At 37.7% G+C, this 23,516-nt stretch overlaps 2 protein-coding genes and 1 long non-coding RNA gene across 6 annotated transcripts; 2 read left to right on the forward strand and 1 right to left on the reverse strand.

The window, feature by feature from the left end:
- Nucleotides 1-464: 464 nt before the first annotated feature.
- Nucleotides 465-5,987, forward strand: IAA9 (indole-3-acetic acid inducible 9). 4 transcript variants are annotated; one of them, XM_008238492.3, is made up of 6 exons: nt 465-852; nt 2,136-2,814; nt 2,902-3,128; nt 3,315-3,456; nt 4,640-4,701; nt 5,559-5,987. In XM_008238492.3, the coding sequence occupies exons 2-6, from the start codon at nt 2,147-2,149 to the stop codon at nt 5,594-5,596; spliced, it is 1,137 nt and encodes a 378-aa protein (XP_008236714.1). In that variant the 5' UTR covers nt 465-852; nt 2,136-2,146; the 3' UTR covers nt 5,597-5,987. The 4 variants fall into 4 exon arrangements, with proteins under 4 accessions (XP_008236714.1, XP_008236708.1, XP_008236728.1 ...); XM_008238486.2 differs by having other exon boundaries at nt 611-852; nt 2,133-2,814; XM_008238506.3 differs by having other exon boundaries at nt 615-852; nt 2,141-2,814.
- Nucleotides 5,988-18,827: 12,840 nt separating this feature from the next.
- LOC148921005 (uncharacterized) lies at nt 18,828-20,832 on the reverse strand. Its single transcript, XR_016122713.1, has 2 exons — nt 20,690-20,832; nt 18,828-19,083 (listed from the first exon to the last, which is right to left on the reverse strand). It is a non-coding gene; the product is annotated as an uncharacterized LOC148921005 (long non-coding RNA).
- On the forward strand, nt 19,656-22,631 carry LOC103335501 (putative E3 ubiquitin-protein ligase EDA40). Its single transcript, XM_089042918.1, has 2 exons — nt 19,656-20,543; nt 20,726-22,631. The coding sequence occupies exons 1-2, from the start codon at nt 20,094-20,096 to the stop codon at nt 22,514-22,516; spliced, it is 2,241 nt and encodes a 746-aa protein (XP_088899044.1). The 5' UTR covers nt 19,656-20,093; the 3' UTR covers nt 22,517-22,631.
- Nucleotides 22,632-23,516: the final 885 nt, after the last annotated feature.

Consider the following 23,516-nt stretch of genomic DNA (forward strand, 5'->3'; position numbering starts at 1 on the left):
AGGTTGTAGGGCTTAAGAGGTGTGAAAATGGATAAATTATAGGGGAGGGGGATTTCAAACACACACACACACATATATAGATAAATATATATATATAAGTATTATTATAATTTATTTTTTAATTATCATGTCCTCGTGTCCTAATTTTTTGAGATTTGTCGTTTTTCCCGTGTCCCTATATCATATATTTGTATCCGTATCTGTGCAACATGTATACCTCATTATAGTCGAGGAAATAAGATTTTTATAAATTAAAAAAAAGGAGAAAAAAAAGGAGCAATGAGATAAAATAATTGAAAAGGCCTTATAATATTTGACACGAGCAATAACGTAACGGGTCGTTAAAGCCCTTGTAACCAAACCGTCTATGCCCCAAAATTCTATTTGTTTGCTCATTTCCGAAACTAAAAAGAGCAGAAAGAAAATAGTATGAAGTTCTCACTTGAACCAAGAACTGACGGCTCAGATTCATTAAATTTAGTCAATCTCAGCCTTCAATCCTCCCATTCCTGTCCAAGATCGGCGCCGTGCAAAACCAGCCGGTCCGTATTTCGCAGACAAAGCGCATATCAAAATAATAATAAAAGCCAACCTTTTATCCGTATTTTCGGTTCTGCCCCTACTTGCTTTTTTTCCTTTTCAAAAGAAAAAACAAATCACTATTGTGAGCTTCGAGTTCCTCGGCGAGCTCAGCCTAAAAAATAAAGCTTTTGTTGCTTTCTGCTTAATGGAAGGGTCTTGAGCTCTCTCTCTCTCTCTCTCTCTGCTCTGCTTTCTTTGCATTTTATTTGAGATTTCAGAAAAGGGTTCGTCGGACTTCTCTTCTTTGCCTGATCCACACAAGTTCCTCAGGTACGAGCTACGAATATTCCTTCTTTTTTATTTTTTGTTTTCATGCTTAAAAGCTTCTTTTATGCTTAAAAGCTTCTTTTATTCTTATTACTTGTATGTAATTTGGTATATGGTTCAAGCTAAGCTTTTTTGCTTGTTTGAATTCTGGGTCTTTGTGTTCTGAGATCTTGATACAGTCTAAGTTTGAGTTCGTTCTGGAAATTAGTCTTCTTTGATTTCTCTGTAATTACACCTTTCTGGGTTGGTTTTTGTTTTTGGGTTTTTATTTTTTAACTTCTGCATTTCACTGTTCATTATTTCAGGTCAAGGTCTCGAGCATTTTCAGTTTACTCCCCCTTTTTCTTTGGACTTTTTAAGCTTTTAGTGGATCTTGCAATTTTCTGTGTTTTTATAGACAGAACACAGAAAAAATGTTTTACTTTTTTCCGTTGTCTGTTTGGTTTCGTAGAAAAATTGGGGAAATGAGAGAAAAGGGGTTACAAGTTTTTAAGAAAAGGTAAAGCTTAGCTCATGCTGACAAATGCTACAAAACCGAGTTGACCTTTTTCCTATTAAAGGAAGTAGAAAAACCCGGTTCTTCTTTTCAATTTGTTTTTATTGTGCATTTGTTTTGGCTTTGGATGGAGCATTGAAATTTTATTACAGCTAGAGTCTTATAAGGTTCTGAAATTGACGTTCTGGAGCTTACTTCTTGTGTTGTTACAATCTTTCATTGGTGGTTAATTTACTTTTCCATTTTTGGTATGATCTTTTGTATAAGTTTCTTCTTGATGTTCTTTTGTATAAGTTTCTTCTTGGTTCATTTCTATGTTTTCTTTTTTGGGCGTTAGAAAACAATACTCTTGAATCTTGATTTCTATGTTTTCTGAAGCCTTATGATTATATGTGCAGTACCACTGGCCACTGGCCCAAGCTGTCTCTTTTACCCTTTCATGAACCTAGTGGCTAGAGATTTTTGTGGTGCAACAAATTTCATTAATTTTCTGCTAGGCACTGTGTTTTTTAGCAGGAAGTTTGCCTACTGAAAAACCTTTATTCATGCCCTCAATTATTTTAGTGGGGCAATGATGATGAGAAAATACATGATGTCCAATCGATCAAAATTTCCAGAACTCTATTATTACTTTTTGTGAATTTAATTTCCGTCAGATGAAATAGTTAGACCTTTAATAAGTGTACCTTCCCCATCTTGTGCTGTCAGGATTTTCATGTTTTGGTTTCAGTGTTGGTTTTGCTAGCAATAGATCTGATAATTTTATTAATTTTGTTTCCATTTAAAGCAGTGTAGTTTCTAATGTCTCCACCACTGTTGGGTGGTGAGGAGGAAGGACAGAGCAATGGATCTATGGTAGCTTCTTCACGCTCTATGGACTGTATCTCCCATAATGGGTCTGGACTGAAAGAACGCAACTACCTTGGGTTGTCAGATTGTTCTTCGGTTGACAGCTCCACAGTTTCGAGCTTGTCAGAAGAGAAGAAGAACAAGCTGAATTTTCAGGCCACAGAGTTGAGGCTTGGTCTTCCTGGATCCCAATCACCAGAACGGGTACCAGATCTTTGCTTGCTGAGCTCAGGAAAACTTGACGAGAAGCCACTGTTTCCTTTGCTTCCGTCAAAAGATGGAATCTGCTCCTCATCACAGAAGAATGTTGTTTCAGGCAACAAAAGGGGCTTTGCTGACACCATGGATGGATTCTCAGAGGTGAAAAGTGCTGTTTATACTGAAGGAAATTGGATGTTTCATGCAGCTGGTTCTGATTCTGAAGCTCCAGAATCTGTTGGACAAGGGAAGTTTCCTGTGAATTCAATCAATGTAATGCTATCATCCAGGCCTTCTGGGACTCAGCCAACCATGACAAAAGAGGAGCTCACTAAAGTTTTACAAGAACAGTCTCATGCTACGAATGGAGCCAGCCGTAACCCTTTGGGTGCTTCTAACAACAGCAGTGCCCCAGCTGCTAAGTAAGATGAAATTTTCAATTGAGGATTGTGAAGCTTTATATGAAAGTTGTGGTTGTTTGTAATCGTATCTTCTTCTTTGTTTGACAGGGCACAAGTTGTTGGGTGGCCTCCAATTAGATCATTTAGGAAAAATTCTTTAGCCACCACCTCAAAGAACAATGACGAAGTTAATGGAAAACCTGGTCCTGGTGGTCTTTTTGTCAAGGTCAGCATGGATGGTGCTCCCTACTTGAGGAAGGTAGATCTGAGAACCTACTCTACATATCAAGAGCTGTCTTCTGCTCTCGAAAAGATGTTCAGCTGTTTTACCATAGGTGAACTATTGTTCTAGTTTATTTAATAGTAATATCGTGCCTTTATTTTCTTTTTCTTATCAATGTGGTCATTTCATGCTTGGATATTGATGGATGTTTGCAATCTGAGATGTCTAAAGTGCAAATAGAGAAAACCATCCCATTTCTGCACAAACCCAATTTGTGCAATTTTTGTTGTGATTTCAGGGCAATATGGATCCCATGGAGCTCCGGGAAGGGAAAGACTGAGTGAGAGTAAGCTGAGAGATCTTCTTCATGGATCAGAATATGTGCTTACGTATGAGGACAAGGATGGTGACTGGATGCTTGTTGGGGATGTCCCATGGGAGTAAGTTCTGATTTACCCGTTTAGTGTTCCAATATTTCTCTTTTGCTTTCCATCCACAAAGACAATTTTTTAAACTGATTTAGTGTAGAAACATTGTTGCTTTATTCCAAAAGTTAAGCTTTTCATTCGAAGTTATATATGTTATAGCCATTTTTACTCAACTAACAGTAAAAATTTGATGTATGTCGGTAAAATTTACATGTATGGTTGAGTGAGGAATATTATAGTTCACTTGTGAAGGAGGGTGATACTAGAAGGGCAAGAGATTTATCAATGAAATACTTCATTACCCACCTCGTGTCAGGAGGGTGATAGTATTTTGTACATTTTAAACCATCCAAGAAACTAGAGATTTGAGATTCTGAAGCATCTCGAGGACTGGATAGTCTGCTTTAGTCTACATTCAAATCCTTCTTTATCTTTGATTTTTACATCAAATTGTGTCCATGCGATGAGAATGTATGCAAGTTCATTGATTATATGATGTGGGGTGCAAGATGTGATGGACAACAAAGTTATCATGCAACCCTTATTTTCCTATTTACAGAGAGATAAAGCCACTGTGACTAAGGATGTGAGGTTGACCATCATAGTATCATTTACTGAGTTGATGGAAATATGAGAATATGCACAAATCTTATTTAGTTGACGCACAATATTTTTACCTCAGATGAATTCTTGCATAAACTATTTAAATTATACATGTTATTACCTCAATTTCCATATTCATTTGTATATGTTTTCTATATTAATAATAAAAAAAAAAGAAGGTCCATTTGTAGTATTAAAGTTTCAAAATTGACAAGTTTTAATTGATAAGCTCACTCATAAATTTTTGAAAATGTGATAGTAGAAAGACTTCAACTAGTTACTTTATGATGAACTACGAACTCAAGAAACCTTGTTCAATATGCTAAAATTAAGTTCTTCTGTTTTGTATAATTTATATCTTTCTATGGATGCAAAAATGTTCCAAGAGTTTTAAGTATTAACAGCAATCATGAGTAGTCTCATTGTTATCAGACAAAAGAGGAAGGGAAATAATGGGGAAAAAAACGAAGGCAAGAAAAGTAGTTCATTCTAATATCATGTATACATAGGCCATGATACTCATCTCAGGCATTTTTATTTTTTATTTATGTTATGCATCTGCAATTTTAACTCCATTTCGACTTTTTAACAGGATGTTTATTGATTCATGCAAGAGGTTGAAGATAATGAAGGGCTCCGATGCCATTGGCTTAGGTTTGTCTTTAATGATCTCCCCTACTACTATTTGCACTGATTGGGCTGATAATAATCATCTTATTTGGTCAAAAATGTCATATTAGGTTTGGGAGAGTGTTTGTCTGCATAAACAAAAGGGTAGTAAGATACATTTCTAAGTTTTACCAAATTATCTTGTTGGCGTGCTCAGCTGGACCAGTTGATAAATATTTTCATGTGCTTATCAGATGGATATTGGGAATTAAATGATTATAAAACAATGTAGGCTGAAATTTTTTGAGGCAGTGAATGAGGAGTGAATTTTGTAGACAGGTTTGTTGATTTCCTATTTACTTCAGTAAGTATGATGGCAGTGTGCCAGTTGAGGATCGGTATCCAGCAATGAATAGATCCGTCTTAGTTGACTTGAATGCTAAGCAAAGATGATCATGTGATATAGGAGAATCTGTTTCGACTTTCCGAGCCCTGAGGTGAAAGGGTCTAACAAATAAAGTTGGTATTTTGACATGAACTATTTCCTAGTGGAGTTATCTAAGGTTGAATTTGACAATATCTGTGCTAAGTAGAATGCATTGAAGTGATGGTTTCAGTTTCATGCTTTGTTGCCACACAACTTTATTTATCATTACAGTAGACTATTGCATTTGTTAGTGCTAGTTGCATATTTGCCATGTCACTTAAGGAAATACTTCTTCATATTAGAGTTCTATATTATTATAGTCCCAGCTTATATTTTTGCAAGATAGATCAATATGTGTGAAGCTTGGTTAGTAACCTCCAGCATTCATAAACATTCTGATATTTTCACCTTTTTAATTAAATGGTAAATTGTACTCTTATCCGGCCCTTTCTTTGTTGGTTTTTTTTTTGTTTAGCTCCTAGAGCCATGGAGAAATCCAAAAACAGGAACTAGCCGGTGCCTGAAATCGACTGTTTCGGGTTCCCATTTTCAATTGAACATTTTTGTGGGGAAAGAGGAGTAAGCTGCAAAAGTTGGAACTTGGAAGGAAGAACACAGAGTATGGCCTGGGCTGGATGGCAGTATCACGTTGAGCATCTTGTCTTGTTGATGTTTTGATTGTCTGAAGAAAGAAAAAAGAGAGCCATTGTTTTTTAGTCTGTTTATTATGAAACATCTTAAAACATGTTAAGAATATTAGTATTTGTGGAGTTCATAATGTTATAGCCAACTAGTTGAAGTTGTTTGTGATGCTGATAATTGTTCTTGCATGTAATACTGCTTCATCACTCTCTTCATAGGCTTCCTTTTCAGTAATGTCAAATTTTCCCATTTTGCCGGTTTCTTTACTCTGCCTCATGCTCAGCCTTGCTCTTCATTAATGGCTAGATTGGGCTGGGTTCGTACCAGGCCATAAATAGGTCTTGTTGCTACCTGGCCCGGCTGTCCCAGATTTATGAATAACTCAATCAACGTTATGCACTAAACACGTTGGCATTGCTGTGTTGTCAAAATAATCATTGTCAGATTTATTGTGAGAGAAAGCAGTTTGGCGTTTAGTAAACGTTTTATTAAACATGTTGTTAGTATTCATTCCCGCATAATCAAAAAATAATTCTTGCATAATCATTAAACTCATCGTCTCTTCAAAATTGAAATCTGCATATTCAGAAAATGAAAGCATTTTATTAGTTGTTTTCCTTTATAGCTTTCTCTCACAGTAATTTTTAACAATAAGTGATTTTCTCATAATTTACCAAACGAGTTGGATTTTTCAAAAATTTTAAAAAATCACTTATCGCCCTAAATAAGCAATGCCAAACATACTAAAGATTTTATTCAACAGGCCATGTTCTTTAATCTACGAGATTCTATTCTCTGCACATTGACTACCGCCCCATGTGGCAAAGATGTTGTCTCTTTGTGTTCTGTATCATGTTCTGCCGTCGGAGTGTGGGAGGTATAGACAACATGTTCAAGTGCTTCCTGTTCCTGGTATATTAACTAGAGCATAGAGTAGAGGCTGTTGTCTGTTAACATACTGAAGCATGTTTAGACTACTCTTAATTTAAGTTCAGAATTTGGTTCGAGGTCGGATTGCCGTCCAAGTCCTCCGAAAATCGGGTAGGCCGGTTTGGGCGAGTCAGACCAATCTCTCACAAATTTACTTATTTGGAATTAAAATAGAAGGGGGAATTGGAATGGAACATAATCAAAATGAGGTAAATGCTAAATGATTTTCTTCTTCTTTTTGAAATTTTATTGGTAACAGTGGGGGATCAGATTCCCAAAACAAAAACTAAACTAACACTATCAAGGTGCTACATGGGTTCGAATTTGAAATTGGATAAACTTGCTCGCCTAGTATTTTAGTTCAAAATCTAAATAACAAAAAGGTATAAAAGTCATCTTCATAAAATCAAAAGGCAATTATGATATAATCCCAAGTTCAAAGCCAAAAATGATGTTTGCTAGCTAGATAGCACATTGCTGACTGGTTGGTACTTTGTCAATTTTCATTATTCAGGTCAGGGGAGATGCAATCAGATCCAGTAACTCAAATAAAGCAGCACATTTGATATCCGGCTCAGTGGATATACACATTGACTTTTGATGCATCAAACACTTCCATCACTTTCTTGTGGCAGGAATATTTTGTAGATTTGCTAAAATAATAAGTATATCATAATCTTCATAAGTGGAAGCAATAATTATTAATTTAATTTCCACTTTTTTTAATTTTTTTAATTTTTTTTAAAACATCATCCAAATAGCTCCATTGCTGCATTATCAAACCAAGCTTTCCGCCCACAATTCTTTATTTGTCATTATATTTGATGTGACAATTATTTTATATGAGCTTGATGATGCACCTTTTGACTTTTCTGTTCTGCAATGTTGACCATTTTCTTGATCATGGGGTGTTTGTTGGCTTCAAGCCTTGGTGATGCTGCTGGTTGGTTCATAATTCCTTGGATTATTCTGGCGAGGTTAGTGAGTGAGTGCAAAGCATAATCATGACATTAATTACATTTAATACTGTTTATGACTTCATTTATTAATTCCAGATTCCATGAACCATCATGTTACTTTTGATTTCAATCATATGAAGTGGGTAGCTTATGATGATGTTGTTGCTGACTGATAAAAAATCATAGCCCTTGATCAAGAGTTTTTTTTGTCATTTTCTTCCCATGTATCATGGAACCTGTGATATTTGATTTGAAATGCAAATTTGAAGTAGCAATACTTTTGGTGGAAACTAAAGGGTGATTTCATAGATCTTATTGTCTTTCAGATCAGACATATAAACTGCCATCTCACACTGTCCTAAAAACAACTGACAAAGTTTATACTTAAACATGGCCTTGTCATTTGGATCTTGCTAGCTAGGGTTTTGAGCATATATAACCACAACTACAACGAAAACTGATTGTATTTTATTTTTCATTTGGGTGTGCTTGGACTTAAGCACTCTATTCAACGTTGTCATATATCATATATTCACTTCATTAGACTTGGGGTTTACTTTCTCCTCCATATAAATTCAAGGTTTGGTTCATTTTTCACCTCCCGACTTAAATTTGGTAAATGCACACTGTCAAGGTGCTGTGGGAGTTCGAACTTGAAATTACTGGTCTACAAGTCAAGATTCTTTTTCCACCTGGCTAAACACCTTTGGCAATTGTATACCCATTTTGTTCCATAACCAATATGAGTGGTTCAATGTTTGATGTTTGGCTCACCATAAGTACATGCAATATTGGCTCTAGGAGAGTGATTTCTCAGTGGAAACTTTACATCCATTTTGTGCTTGTATCCAAAACCACTTTAAAGTTATAGCATTTAAAATCTAAATTATAATTGTGTATAATTTATTTTATATATAAGCACAAAATCAACACGAAAAAGTGTAGACTATTCAAACTGAAAACAAATACCAAACGATATCCGAAGGGGTCGGTAAAATTAGTTGAAATCAAAAAAGTTAGTGGGAAAAAGCCGTAGTAGTTAGTGAGATTCGTTGGAATCATTTCTCGTCTGGTTAAAATTATAGGAAGATTAAAAAAATTAAAAATTACGGTGACCAATAACATGCCATCATGTGGCTCAAATCTTCCTTGAAGCAATAGACAGATGTCAGATGTCAGATGTGCAGCAGTAAACTGTAAAAGTAATGTGATTGACGGCAAAGGTCATTCTTTGTTGGGCTGATAGTGGGGGACAAAAGTACTAGTGAATTGCTTCTGAGTAATTCTTAGAAATTGGTAAATTTGTTCCTTAATATAAAATTGATATATGGTGTGATCTTGAGCCTTGAGGCGACATATCCCATTCATGTTGATCAAGTTTTGCAACCTTAGACATGATCCTTTCACCCAAGTTGTAATCGTTTTTCAAACTTGATATCATAATTAAGATTGTTTCGACACAGAGAGATGATGATCATCTCAATATATGCATGGTGTCACCCACCTTAATTATGACATAATAATCGAAAAATTCAAATATAGAAATGCGGTTGTAATTTGAGTTCATTTTCACTAAAACTTTATATAGTTTGTGTATCTCTTACAATTCAATGAATATTTTCTATTTTTAACAACATGATAATCTATCACACACATTTTAGGGCGTTTAAAGTTCATATAGTTTAACTGGATTTTAATTAAAACCTTTATAGTTTAACCTAAATCACGTGCGAGGCACATGACCACACCATCCGTTCAATGGACGGAAATAAAGATATGTCCTCGAACTGCAAACCTTAAACAACTACAAGGTAAGTTTGAAAAAACAGGAACTATATGAAAGAAAGGCAGCTGTTTTGCGACCTCATCCATTGAACAATCGCTTTAACCTCTCGGCCACCCAATGTTTCCCAAAAATGTGTTCATATTATTAGACCCTTTGAAATAACATGAGCATCTCCTTAGATCTCCTGTTTTTTTGCCATTGGTGAGGTCTATAGTGGTTCTTCTAAAATGGGCCATTTGAGCTGTCATGGGAGCTGAGTGATCATTTTCATGTACCTGCTAGTAATGGAACAACAACTCATACGTATCAAAGTGCCATGAGTTGAGCTGACTCAGATGAGTGTGACCTTCATCATTTGGATTATCGGTTTCAGCATCACTCACAACTGTCTAGTTTGTGTACCAAACAAATTCATATATTTTTTTGTCTCATCTGGTTTTTAGAGTCAGCAATGATTCATAGGAAATGATACATGTGGGTTAGGCCAGTTAGTTAAGATCATGTGCCCGCCTCTTTATATCCGAGTTCAATCCCCCTCTCCGTACATTAAAGACCCCTCCCCAAAAAAATCTTAGAAAAGAAATCATCTGCATAACTACTGTCCTGTCTAAATTGAACAGTCTAAGTTTTGTTTGTGCAGAGTTATTTATGGATAAAGTTTCATTTTGGAAAAAGGAATTGGAGTACATGTCAAGTACTTGATTAAAAGAAGAATCTGTTTTTTTGTTGTTTTTGTGAAGTTAATGTTTCCACCTGTAAGTGGAAGGGAAGAGTAATTGCACAAGTGACATTAATTATAAAGAAAATTATGACATGTTCAAGTCAAAATTATAAATATAAAGGGCAGTACCACTCATACACACACACACACATACACATACACATGCTCTTGATGATTTCATTTGTTTTTCTTCACCTCCTTTTTTTTTGGTTTTAAAAAAATAAAATTCATGTACTTACAATCATACAAAAGGAGCTATAACTGATTAGACAACAATATTTATCCTTTCATTACGTGAGATACACACAAAATTATATATAACTAATTGTAGGTAAATACTACTCTTATAAAAGGAAACTAACAAGTACTTGCATGCCCTATTGTAGACTCGTTTGGTGGGTTCCCTTAACCAAGTCCCTACCTGTGAGTCGATAACTCATCGATCTAAATCATTAATCAACGTATACATCGACATTAATTAACGATTATTTATATGCGTCAACGATACAAATCAACGTTTCTTTTTTATGGCAAGACATGGTTGTTATCCATCATTCTCATTTCCTCTATGCCCTAAACAGGTCCCAACAGCAATGCAGGCTTCTTCTTATTGCATTGACACATTCCTTTCAATCCTTCTTTTAACTAGCCCAACCTTGTACGTTTTTGGCATAAATAGACTCTATGCATACATATTATAACATATTTTATATATATATAGCCCTCACACAACATATTCACTGTATATGCTGATCAAAGCATTCATTTTCAGCAGTGCCTTGATATGCTTCAATTGTATACACACACATATATATATATATATATATATATATGAGCTGTATGCTGCCACATTGCTGCGTACGAATCAATGGCTGCAATTTGCAAATCTTTCTTTTTAAAGCCATCGTCGTGCTCTTCCTACTACCCCATTTATTTTATGCAAATATACAAACATGCATGTGTCACAATTTTGGTATTTAATTTTTTCACCTAGCTACGTACGACATGAATTTAATTCTAATTGATGCAGTTTGATACCGATTGATCATGTTTTTGAAGTATGTTTGCATTTAAGTTTCAGCAGCTTCCAAAACATTGCTGGTTCAGCGGAAATGAAATCTGGGAACGTGCATGGCTAATATTTTCATTACATGTAGAGAGAGAGAGAGAGAGAGAGAGAGATTTTGATAAGGATGGTTTAATTAGGAGTATTTATGGCATGTTTTACACCCATTTCGAATATCCTCTAAATTAATCTAATTTAAGAGAGGGAAATTCAAACTTGGGTGCTAAGGGAGGGGTGGACTCACTGCCCTGGCCTAATCCACATATGCCCATTTACAATATTCTTGATTTCTCTTTCTGTTCTTCCTTTTGACTGAAAACAAATAGAGACTTAATAAGATTGGAAGGTGTGAGTCAAAATCAGGCCTTAAATGCCTCTTCTGAAAACGTTAGCTCATTAATATCTGGATGCGTAGGCTTTTTTCAGCTTAAGGCCTAAATTTAATAAATAGGATCATTGTAGAGGTAACAAAATCTCCACGTTATACCTCATAACTTAGGGTTAGGGGGCGGCACCCCTTATCCTCTCAAAGGCTTTGAATCTCACATAAGCATTTGGAAGGGCCAATAATCACTTATGGAGATAAGCACGTTTAAGTGATTTTATGCGATTCTCGGGAGAAGTACATGGGATGTGATTTTCTATATGTTCACTTAAAACATTATATGGAGAAATGATTCTTCATAAAAGTGATTATTGGTCTATCCAGAATCACTTCAAAACGATCCCTTAATTAACTAAATATATAATATATTTTTTGCCTTTCTCTCAAACCTCTTATATTGGATTGCCTAATGCCCAAATGTTAGGAGACCAATATGAACGAATTGGACGCATCTTCTGATCTTGTTGCAGGAAGACTCTAATATATAATTAACATTTTCTTTTTCGATGCAATTATTATGATGAGTTGACAGAGATCGTAGCAGTTTATATTCATGGCATGTGCCCCAATAATGAGAACCTATCGCAACTACCAACCAGAGTGGAAAATCTTACAAATTTCATAACATTGTATGATTATTAATCCTATTTATTAATTATTTGCTTAGAAACTGATTATATTATATGCTTAAGCATGTGACTTTACCTCCCCAAGTTATAATGGCACTAGAATGTGTATGAGAGTAAATCATGTACTAATTTTTTTACCATGTTGTTTACTTGAAGAAAATGATCAAAAGGTGAACATAATTAATTACCTTTCATCATAGCTCAATTGTATATTTCTGTCACACCTTGGAATTTTCTATCTTGGTTAAATTAGGGTATATATTTTAATATTTTTTGCTGAATTAATTTAGAATATATATATGTTTGGATGCATGCATATATATAGACATGTATGTAAAAACAAACTTTGATTTAAAAAAATATAAGATGGTTATAATTATGTCAGTGAATGCATTCCTTAGTTGTGGACATGTAGGGCGAGTAATTTAGTTAGCCCATCATTGGTTTCTGTCCTTTGGGATGAACTTCATACTTTCTGCAAGCATCCACACCCGATATGGTGGAAGGGATGATTTATTTTAACCTTTTTCTTTAGCATCATCAAACGCTTAGGAGCCCCCCAGCTGTTTAAGAACCTGACAAATGCTTTAAAAAGTTGTCATTGATTATTGCTGTTTATGATAGTTGATTATTGCTATCCTAGTTCTTTTCCAACATTAATCCTTATCCACCCTACAACCTTAATTATGCAAAAGTTGCTTTCTAAAAATATCATGTTTAACCTAAGATTTATATACATTCGGTTATACTTGAGATATTTTCGTGTGACGGTAGAAAAACTTTACTATATCATCTGTTTATAATGTCTATTTCTCTCTTCATGTAGAGATAGACATATGATTACATACAACTGGTGACTTTTAAAATTTTCTCGTGAGAATGGTATTCATAAAAAAGGAGGAGAATCCAATAAGAGATGTTGATGGGTGCCTCAATCTCCCCATAATGTAACTTTGTAGGATTAAAGCCTCAACCAAGATCTGAGGTAGATATGATTATGTTGCCCTAAACTTTGCTAAAGTTTGGTTTCACAAGATCAACTTATTTAAAGTGTTTCTGGATGGATCTATCATGTGGGGGGTGTCCAAATTTCATGTGCAAGGTGATATATATATTAAAAAATTTAAAGAGGGGCAATCATATGGGTGCCCTATATAACATTAAATGTCCTAAATACCCTCCTCAAGCTCCTTTGATAGAGACTTTTGTATGGTTAAAAACACATCCATCCCTTGAGGATATGAAGGACAACTCACATGCCCTTTGCCTTAGCCCAAGTCAGGTGCATTGGGAATCTCTTGCAAGATTATCATAATATTATGAGAAAAAAGGTTTTATTATATTAATTAATTTAATTTATAAAGTCAAAAGAGAAATATGGGGTAGCTTTGAAAACCCTTATTATTATTATTAAAAATTAAGCTCACCAAAGGCATGATAATTTTAATGTGCAAATCTTTACTTACATCCGTTGATGGAGTGTGGTCAAAGGCAGATGTCCCCTTTAAATTAATTAATGTATTAGTTTATGAGTAAAGGGTTCTCTCATATATCTTATTGGCAGCATTTGGCTTGGCAGATATCGTGCTCTACCAACGGCCTCTTACCATGTGGATTTTCTGTGTATGGGCGTGGGGGCACACTATAATAAAATCATTTGAACAGTGGATAAGAATTATTGAAGGGAAAATGATTAGGCTGGTGCCACTGCCAAAGCAACTTGTGTTCTGTGGCCAATCCTCTGATCCCATGTCCTCACAAAATGCCCAAAGCACTAGAGCTTGATATTTGCCATATGCATATATAAGGTCAAATTTAGGGTTAATATTGAAACTTTAAATATAAAAAATAAAAAATTTAAGTTTGATGGGGATCAATATCTTTGAGTGAGATTTTTCTGAGCATGTAATAAACATATCGTAACATTTATGTGACCGTAATTGTTTGAATCTACACATGAAATTGAAATGAGAATGACTCACATAACACGTGAAATAAACTTACAATTATGCTGGTCAAAGAACAAATTGGCCGCAGATCTTATTCCACCGACAATTCTAACTACATGACCAAAAATGGTATATGTGAAACCTTACAAACGTGCTAGTGGCTATCAAAGATATAATATTGAGAAATAGCGAAGATACCATATTGATTGATATTTAATAGCATGCAAGTCGAAATCCATGGAGCTCACTCACCTCAACCAAATGATCATCGACATACTAACATAGAGAGAGAGAGAGAGAGAGAGAGAGAGAGACTAGATTCCATCGGAGTTGGAGTCAACTTTTCAACCTTTATTTTGGGTCAATTTCATTTCAAATTAACATCAAAATAATTTGTGTGTTGATTAGCTTCTTCCAAGTTCTACCTTGAGAATTGAGACGAGAATTGTGAGTCACCCTGACAGCCAACCAAGGCCTAGGCTTGTTCCTAGGGACGTATCACGTGCCACATGGGACATAAATGGCTTCTTGCCCCCCAAAAATATCCAAATTATATAACTTACTCTCTTTTTTTTTATCTCATAAAAATTATAACTTACTCAACCAAAGCAGGCGGTGGCCGGTTAATTAGGGAAAAAAAAAAACAGTGTGAACCGTGAGGAGAAAGTGACTTTTGGGTTTGGATCCAATTAACGAGGAGCTTAAGCCTGAATTATTAGACGCTAATTACATCATCCAGCAAGGCACACATTTTTTACCGTGACGTTAATGATGAGACTGCAGGCAGAAGCCAGTTCCGAGGTAAATAAACAAACAAAGACCAAACGTGGGATTTGCGACTTGTCCTGGGGAGTTGACTAACGCCGTCCCACTGGCCTCAGTTTCGTAAACAAGGGATGTTTAGGGCGGAGCTAACAGCGTTAGTGCCGAGGAGGGCACGTGAGTGTCAGTCTGTCATGGTTTACGTTCAAACACTGTCAACAGTCAAATCAATGCCTCCCTCCCCACTCTTTTTCACAAGGTACTTCTCTTGTCCTTTCAGCTGAAAAACGTTTCAATTTTCTTATTAAAATTGAATTTGTAAGTTTTATTTTTTGTGATTATTTTCCGAACGGTCTTCAATAATGGAGTTGGGGAGATGAGTTTCAAAATGCAGGAGGAGAAAAATTGAATGAGCTAGGGTTCATACAAAATAGTCAGTGTACTATTTTGTCACCCAAAAAGAAACCCTCATGTAAAGGCTTAATTGGTTATTTGCACCATGAACTTGTACTTTGTTTTTGATTCACCCATATCTCTTTTTTAAAAAGAAAACTAAGAATATGAACTTATTTTTTTCGTCAATTTCCTCACTGCCATCTAAATCCTCAATATTCCATCTAATTTGCCAGTAAATATGAGAGAAAATTGGTCATTTCATGTTAAAATAAATTTTGAAATTTTGAAATCTCTATATATAGCAAAAGGCGGAGAATGGTGAAATATTCAAAATATCAAAAAATGCCCTTGGTTAATGCAAATATTAAGAATTGAAATTATTAATTAAATTAGGATACTTTGGTAAATTCACACTTTTTCATATTAAAATTAAAAGAAAAATCAGATAATGAATCCTATTTTTATGGATCACAACTACCCATTATCTTTTTTAATTCTAAAATAAATTTAAATTTAAAAAAAGTCTCTCGCAGCAAAGCGTGTGCAGAAAGGTTCATAATAATTATAATATATATATATTTCTCTCTCTCTCTCCAAGCCCTTCTTCCCCGAATCTTAGCCTCTCATGTCCTCCTCACAAATCACACGACCACCCATTCTATCTCCCTTGACTTCTATCTCTATCCTCACTACACCTAAAGATCGAACACATCCCATACAACAACCACCATATATTTGAAAAAACAAAAAAAAAACAAAAACCCAGATGCACATGTTTGAACACACAAAAAATCAGATCTATTTGAACAAAAACCGCACCAGGAGCGAGGGGTTGTGGCGAGGTGGGTAACTATGTGGGTGTCAGGCCTGGGCTTGGGGTTTGGGGGAAGAGAGAGAAAGTGATGGTTATGCGGTGGTGGCTGTGGAAGGGTGGGGGAGTGAAAGGGGAGGCCGCGATAGGTAAATGGGTGGTCGTGGGTCTAGGGGTGTGTTGTGAAAGGAGGCAGTGATGGTGGGGATGGGGATGGGTTGTGAATGGGTCTTGGGGTAAGTTGTGGGTGGGGATGGGGGTGATCAGGTTGGGGAGAAAAAAAGATAGGGGAAGGGGGTAGGTGGTATGTAGGTAGGGATAAGTTTCTTTTTTTGTTTTTGTTTTTTTCTTTAATTTTTCCCAAAAAAATAAATTTATTTTTAATGATTTAACAAAAAAATTGGATGAAATGTTGATGATTTAGACGGCAGGGGAAAAATTGGGGGAAAAAAGAAGTTCATATCCTTCATTTTTTTAAAATAAAAAAGGATATGAGATAAATCGAAAGTTAAGTACAAGTTCTGGAGGTAAATCACTAGTTAAGCCTATGTAAATATGGGAGCAAATAATTGCATGCCAATAATTAAGCGTCACATGTATCCGAAGCTACCGTATGGACCAAATTACCCCATGGTGGAAGGATGCGAAGTCCAAAAACACATTCATCTCTCATTAATGAAGGGATGAGTGACGTTATTATCTCAAATTGGCTCAGGACGGTTCCCAAGAACCACGTAGGCTTAAAATAAGCCTTACCTAGGCTTGCAGAACACGCCAAAGTAGGGCCAATCCTTGGGCAACACGCCTACAAAATTGTTCAACATTGATTCCCCAAGATCTTCCTAATTAGTGCTGTAATCTAGGAGATTATGGCCATACATTATGGGCAAATATCTCACACATCCCATGTCAAATGACTAATTGACTGGATGTGTGAACACAAATACACAACCTCTTCTAGCGACAAGTGAGCCACCAATGGGCCATATAAAACCCAACCTCCACCGCGATGAGGAGGTAACGTTCCATCAGCCTAAGAAACCCTATTTCTTCTAATCTTGGAATTGACTTTGGCATTGAAGGCTCTTTGGCTCACACCACATTAGTGTGTTCAAAGACTCGGGATCCTTCATTCTCTCTTAAATTGCAAGGGCAATGATGTCTTCTTCAGAAGCAGATGAAACCATTCCCCACACTAAAAGTATTGAAATTAATTGATCCTTGATTTGTAGGGATTGATACCCTTTTGAAGATGAGCAAATTCTGACTTCGTGTTAAGTTCAATTATTTTTCATATTGAATTGAGATGACCCCTAATCACACACCTTGTTGACGCAGAAAAATGGTTCGGCACTTTCCCGCACAACTTAGTGATGTTGGGCATTCGGTATGCTAGGGGTCTCGGTAGGGCGTTCGATCTGCAAGATAACAAACGCTCGGTAAGACTTAGGGCACCGATGTGGTACCGGCCGAAGGCTCTCCGATGCTTAAGTAAGTACGGATTTAGTAAGATTGAACTACAGATCAATAGGCAGTATGCCGTAAGTTCTGATTGATTACGTCCTAGTTGGGATAGTTGTCCTCTTTTATAGGCTTTGGGAGGTGTGCAAGTTGTTTAGAATTTCGATGTGGGACTGTGGACTCTAATTGTGAGACTGCCACGGGCCCTTGGAGGCGGAGTTGCCCTAATCGTGCGATCGGTAGGAATGGAACTGTAGCTAGGTGCCGAAGGCTTCCATAGCTCCAATTTGGTCCACGTGTCCGATGCTTATTGACTGTTCATTTTGGTATAAACACACCTAGTAATGGAGGATCAGCATGGGCTTTAGCTCATAGCAATTTTTATTTTATTTTTTCAATTTCACTTAAGTTAGTTTAGCCCATAGCTCATCCATTAACAAACTCTAATTCATCTCTTTAAATCTGAATTCAATCCATTTTAAAAAATCTTAGTTCTCCCCTCGTACACACCAACAATTTGACCTTGTACTTCATATTGAACATTTTGGAGATCATTTATAATAAAAATTAAGTATGAGACATCGTATTCCCTAGCCAACTATATAATTTTTAGTTGGATCAAAAAAATGTGTTGACCTTTGTATTTTAAGGCCATTCCAAGAATCTATCCATCATATGATAGGTGCTTCAAAGAAAGCTGCTTATATTTTTATTGCTTCAGAACCTTTATTGCATTAATGGTCTGCCTAAATTTATCATAAACTAAGTTAGCCCCTAGGTGCTAATTAAAGATTTAATAGATTCCTTTAAATTTTCCAACTGGTAAATCTTTTGGGCAAAGTAGGCACCTAAGTATGCCATGTAATGTCAAATGTGAGTAAGAATTCAACTTTCAAATGCAAATATGGACTTAGCCAAGTTGGTTAGAACGGATATGCTCCATATTCTGCACCTAGTTCGAATTCTCATCTCCGTTGTTTGGATTAGATTAAAGTAAAATATCGCTTGTATTAAAAGAAAAATATGAATGTCAAATTAGGTTGACATACACATACATGTTCAGTTAAGCTCAACATTTCCAAAAGTTTTAATTTTTAAACATTTTGAAAATTGAGTTTGATTTCATATTCAACGAAATAGTGCTCCAAGACTTTAGGCAACTTGGTTATCTCATCTTTGGTCCTAATTAATAGTGAAGGGCAAGTTGAAACCTAGAAGAAACTTGGCACCAAAGAAAAAGAATGACCTAAACAAAATAAATAAATAACATTTAATTATAGGGGCTGTGGGATGCTTGATCCTCCACTGTAGCCTTCTCTGCTCCATCCCAGCACTGGTTTGGATTTATAGGGATCGACGTAATAATAATAAACAATCACAATCAGTGCCAAAATGACCATTCAACCCTCTTATCAACGAAATGGACCCCACAACTGGGACGGATAGGACCAGAGGGATCAAAGTTTGGGTCAGCTACTCTGATTCTGAGCTTTCATCCCTGCACTGCACACCAACCCAATTTCAGCACTTGCCATAAATCATTTCATGCAAATAACTACTCATTTTTATATTATAAAAAATACATACAAAAAGGGAAATTTGTATTTTACTTCGTTAAGAAAAGGTAAAGATGGCAAAGAGTAAGGCTAAAGGCTGGGTAAAGAATATCCATTCAATTTTTTATTTTTTTGACACAAGCCACGTCGGTGAACGAAGAATTTCAACACGCAACTGCTCTTAATTACTTGAACTACAAATTTTTTATTTGATACACAAATGAGATAGGGTGATTTTTTGCCAAACCAGGGATATAAAAAAAAAAGAAGAAAAAAAAAAGTGAGATTTGTGTGCAGCAAGGTCGGTGACCATAACATGGAAATGGGCCCCGTTGACTTGTTACTGTGGGTAAACAACCTCCACTTGCCAGTCACTAATTAAGAAAATGTTAATCCCTATGGGATCCCTCTGAGTCCTTTTTTTGAATTTAAAAATAAATAATAACATTAATTTAAAGTATAAATTATTGTTGTAAATAATGGAAAGGCATCGGTAGTAGTCTGTGTAAATTGTATTACTAATATTGCATATATGATATATCTAGCATCCTATAGGTAGAGACCCAGAGAGAGAGAGAAAGCAGAGAGAGATAGAGAGAGAGAGTATTGAATTTGGCAAGAGCAGCGAGGCCTTTTCCATTGCTGTGTTCTCTTTTTGGGGGGTTTCGAAAGAAAGAGAAAACACTGAAACAGAGCAATTGATGCAAATAAGAAGCAGCAGAAGCAGAGGCAGAGTTTAAATAAGGGAAATGGAAACATGGGAAAGTCCAAGATGAGAAGGGCGTCTGCTTCTTCCAAATCCTAATCCACTCTTTTTGTCTTTTTAAAGCAACATCTCTTCTTCTCCATTTCATGCTTTGTTCTGCTGCCATTTCATTTTCATCATCTCCTAAATTACCAAATCCAAATCAAACCCCTTTTTCTCCACTGATTCAAAAAGCTTGAGAGACTAAAAAAATGGTGACTGGGTGGCGAAGGGCCTTCTGCACATCAATCCCAAAAGACAGAGACACCAAAGTGATTATAGAAAAGCAGCAGCAGCAGCAGCAACAACAACATTGCAACAACAGCAGCAATCAACAGAGCCCCAAAATCAGCTCCAAATTTGGGTTCTTCTCTAACCCATCAACGCCTCGGTTGCAATCTCAATCTCAACCAGTCTCCTCAAGCCCCGGCCTCCGCTGTCGAACCACCGCCCCCTCCACCACCATCACCACCACAAACACACCTACTTCCTCACTACCCAACAGCCCAAAACTCCAATGCAACATCTCAGCCACCACAAACCCTAAGAAAATCAGCAGCTACAGCCCAAGACTACTTTTCCAGTTCCAACGCTCAAACCCATCATCACCAAAATCACCGTCCAGCTTCTCCCTGCTCAAGTCCACCTTACGCCTCTCCAAAGTAAGCATCTTTTTCCAGTTTTTATTTTCTTTTGATAATTGATAAATTGATAATACACAACACAACACAACACAATACCATCATCTCACTTTTTGTAAATAAAAGAAAGAAAGAAAAAAACTTGACTTTTAGTTTTAGTACCTTACCTTTTTAGTGACGATTTTTTTTCTTCCTTTTTGCAGAGTAGATGTGGAATCTGCTTACAGAGTGTGAAAAGTGGTCAAGGCACAGCCATTTTCACAGCTGAGTGCTCGCATTCCTTTCATTTTGGCTGCATAGCCACTCATGTCAAGAAGAACCAGCTCCTCCTGTGTCCTGTCTGCAACACCACCTGGAAGGAGCTGCCTTTAATCTCTGTCCATAATAATACCAATAATAAGCAACAAACCCAACACCAGGTGCCAATATCATCACCCAAGAAGCCCAGAGATGTCAAGACCAAGCCTTTGAGGGTTTACAACGACGACGAGCCCCTCTCGTCCCCAACTTCCGGTTCTCGCTTCAACCCAATCCCTGAAGAAAACGACGACGAAAACGACGCCGTCGAGTTCCAAGGCTTCTTCGTCAACGCGAGTTCCAAACCTCCCTCCACTCGGAGTTCAACTGACCGGAATGTGAAGAACGTGGAGGTCAGTCTGTTGCCAGAATCGGCAGTTGTGGCCGTCGGAAGGAGCTACGAGACGTACGCGGTGGTTCTCAAAATCAAAGCTCCGCAACCTATTGGGTCCGAAACGGCGTCGTTGCAGCGCCGAGCTCCCATCGACTTGGTGACGGTGGTGGACGTGAGCGCGAGCGCGAGCAACGCGAAGATTCAGATGATGAAACGCGCTATGCGACTCATCGTTTCGTCGCTCCGCGATACCGACCGTCTCTCCATCGTCGCCTTCTCTTCAACCTCGAAGCGGCTGTTGCCGCTCCGGCGAATGACCTCCGCCGGCCGACGGTCGGCGCGTCGGATCGTAGACGCGCTCTGTGGCGTCGGCAATGGAATGTGTGTGAACGACGCCCTTAAGAAAGCCGCGAAGGTGCTCCAGGATCGCCGCGAGCGAAATGCCGTCGCGAGCATCATGCTCCTATCGGAGGGCTCTCAGGACTCCAATCAGAAGCGCTCGTCTTCCCCCGTCGTGTCTTCTACGCGCTTCCCTCACCTCGACATCCCCGTCCACACTGTCGGCCTCGGCGACGGCGGTGATGACCCGCTGGCGAAATGCTTAGGGGGCTTGCTGAGCGTCGTCGTTCAGGATCTCAGTCTCCAACTCGGCGTCGTTTCGGGTTCCGCTCCGGCGGAGATCGCCGCCGTTTATTCTCTCACGGGTCGCCCGGCGGCACTCGGATCCGGGTCGATCCGACTTGGAGACCTGTACGCCGGAGAGGAGAGAGAGTTGTTAGTCGAATTGAAGGCGTTGGCATCAACCAGCACCGCCACTGGTGGGCCCCACTCTCCCCACAACGTGATGTCCGTACGGTGCACACACAGAGACCCGTCGTCCAATGAGCTTGTGTGTTCCAAAGAGTGGGTCCTCCTCGTACCTCGATCTCAGACCGTTCGATCAGCATCATCCAATCCTAACATCGAACGATTGAGGAACCTCCACGTGGCTGCCAGAGCCGTGGCGGAGTCTCGGAGATTTGTGGAGCGGAGCAGCGACTTCTCGGGGGCGTATCACCTGCTGTCGTCGGCGCGGTCCTTGCTCCTCCAGACGAGCTCGGCTTCGGCTGAGGAGTTCCTGCGCGGTTTGGAAGGCGAGATGGCTGAGCTTCAGCGGCGCAGGCAGGTTCAGCTTCAAGCTGAGGTTGAGGCAAAGCAGAGCAAGAGAGGAGGAGCCAATAATGGACACTTGGAGGAGAAGCAAGAGCCGCTTACTCCAACATCGGCTTGGCGAGCCGCCGAAAGATTGGCCAAGGTGGCTACTATCAGAAAGTCCTTGAACAGAGTCAGCGACTTACACGGCTTCGAAAATGCCAGATTTTAGTTTTTTTTCTTCTTTAAAATAGATTTTTTTTTAAAATTTTATATATTTTGTAATTGTAATACAAAAAGGAATATATTAATATTGAATGATGAAAATAAAATAAATTTGAGTAAAATGGGCCCGGGTCCTGGGCCCAGGCCCATAATAGCGACAAGCAGGAACGGACGGCTTGGCCCTTTTGGAAATGAGTGGATAGTGATAGTGGCAGTGAAGAGAAAAAGGGCAAACATTGAACCTAAACCCCACATGAGAAAAAATACGAAGCCTTTTGTTGTTTGCACTGCTCAGTGTGTGGGGTGTGTTTCTCTTTTGATTGTCTCTATCAATTAGCATTCCCCGCCAAAAACCCAAAACCCAAAACCCAAATAATGTGTATTTAAATATACCTATATCCTAAGTCGGTTACGTGTGTTTGAGCGATTTCTGACTGTTATTCTAAGTGTGTGTAGTTCAGACCGTTATTTCATATTGAATCAACAATACATCAATAATCAGATATATAGAACCAACAATGCATCAACGGTTAGATTTCGTCCACACCTTGCTGACTGTGGGTAGCAAAGTTCTTAGATATATCCAAAGAGACCCAAGGGAATGGGTAGTGGATTGCTTAAATAATGATGGCTGTTTTGGTTTGTATATGGTGGTTGGGTCTAATCAATAATGAGCTGCAGGTGATGTATGGGTTTTGGTTTTTTGCAAGTTTGTGTGAGCTGTAATATTGTTTGTTGGCTCCCTCCTCAGTGGTTTTTGGTGGGTTTAAGAGAAATTGACAAAAGCTTTCACTTCCAAATGACCGACTGCATGACAAAGAATCATGCCTTCGAAGATGAAGCAGAAGATGATGCCAACGCCAAAAATTTTAGGGACATTTTGGAAAAAGCAAAATGGAGAGAGAAAAATTTTAAAAGAAGCAAAAATGGACAAAATGCCTTATTTATTTTTAGATTTCTAAGGAATCCAATACATTTGCATGTCTTTGATTTGAAAGTTGAGTGGT

This window comes from Prunus mume, linkage group LG1 (assembly GCF_029339155.1).
Source record: "Prunus mume cultivar Tortuosa linkage group LG1, ASM2933915v1, whole genome shotgun sequence".
In the NCBI taxonomy this organism is placed as follows: domain Eukaryota; kingdom Viridiplantae; phylum Streptophyta; class Magnoliopsida; order Rosales; family Rosaceae; genus Prunus; species Prunus mume.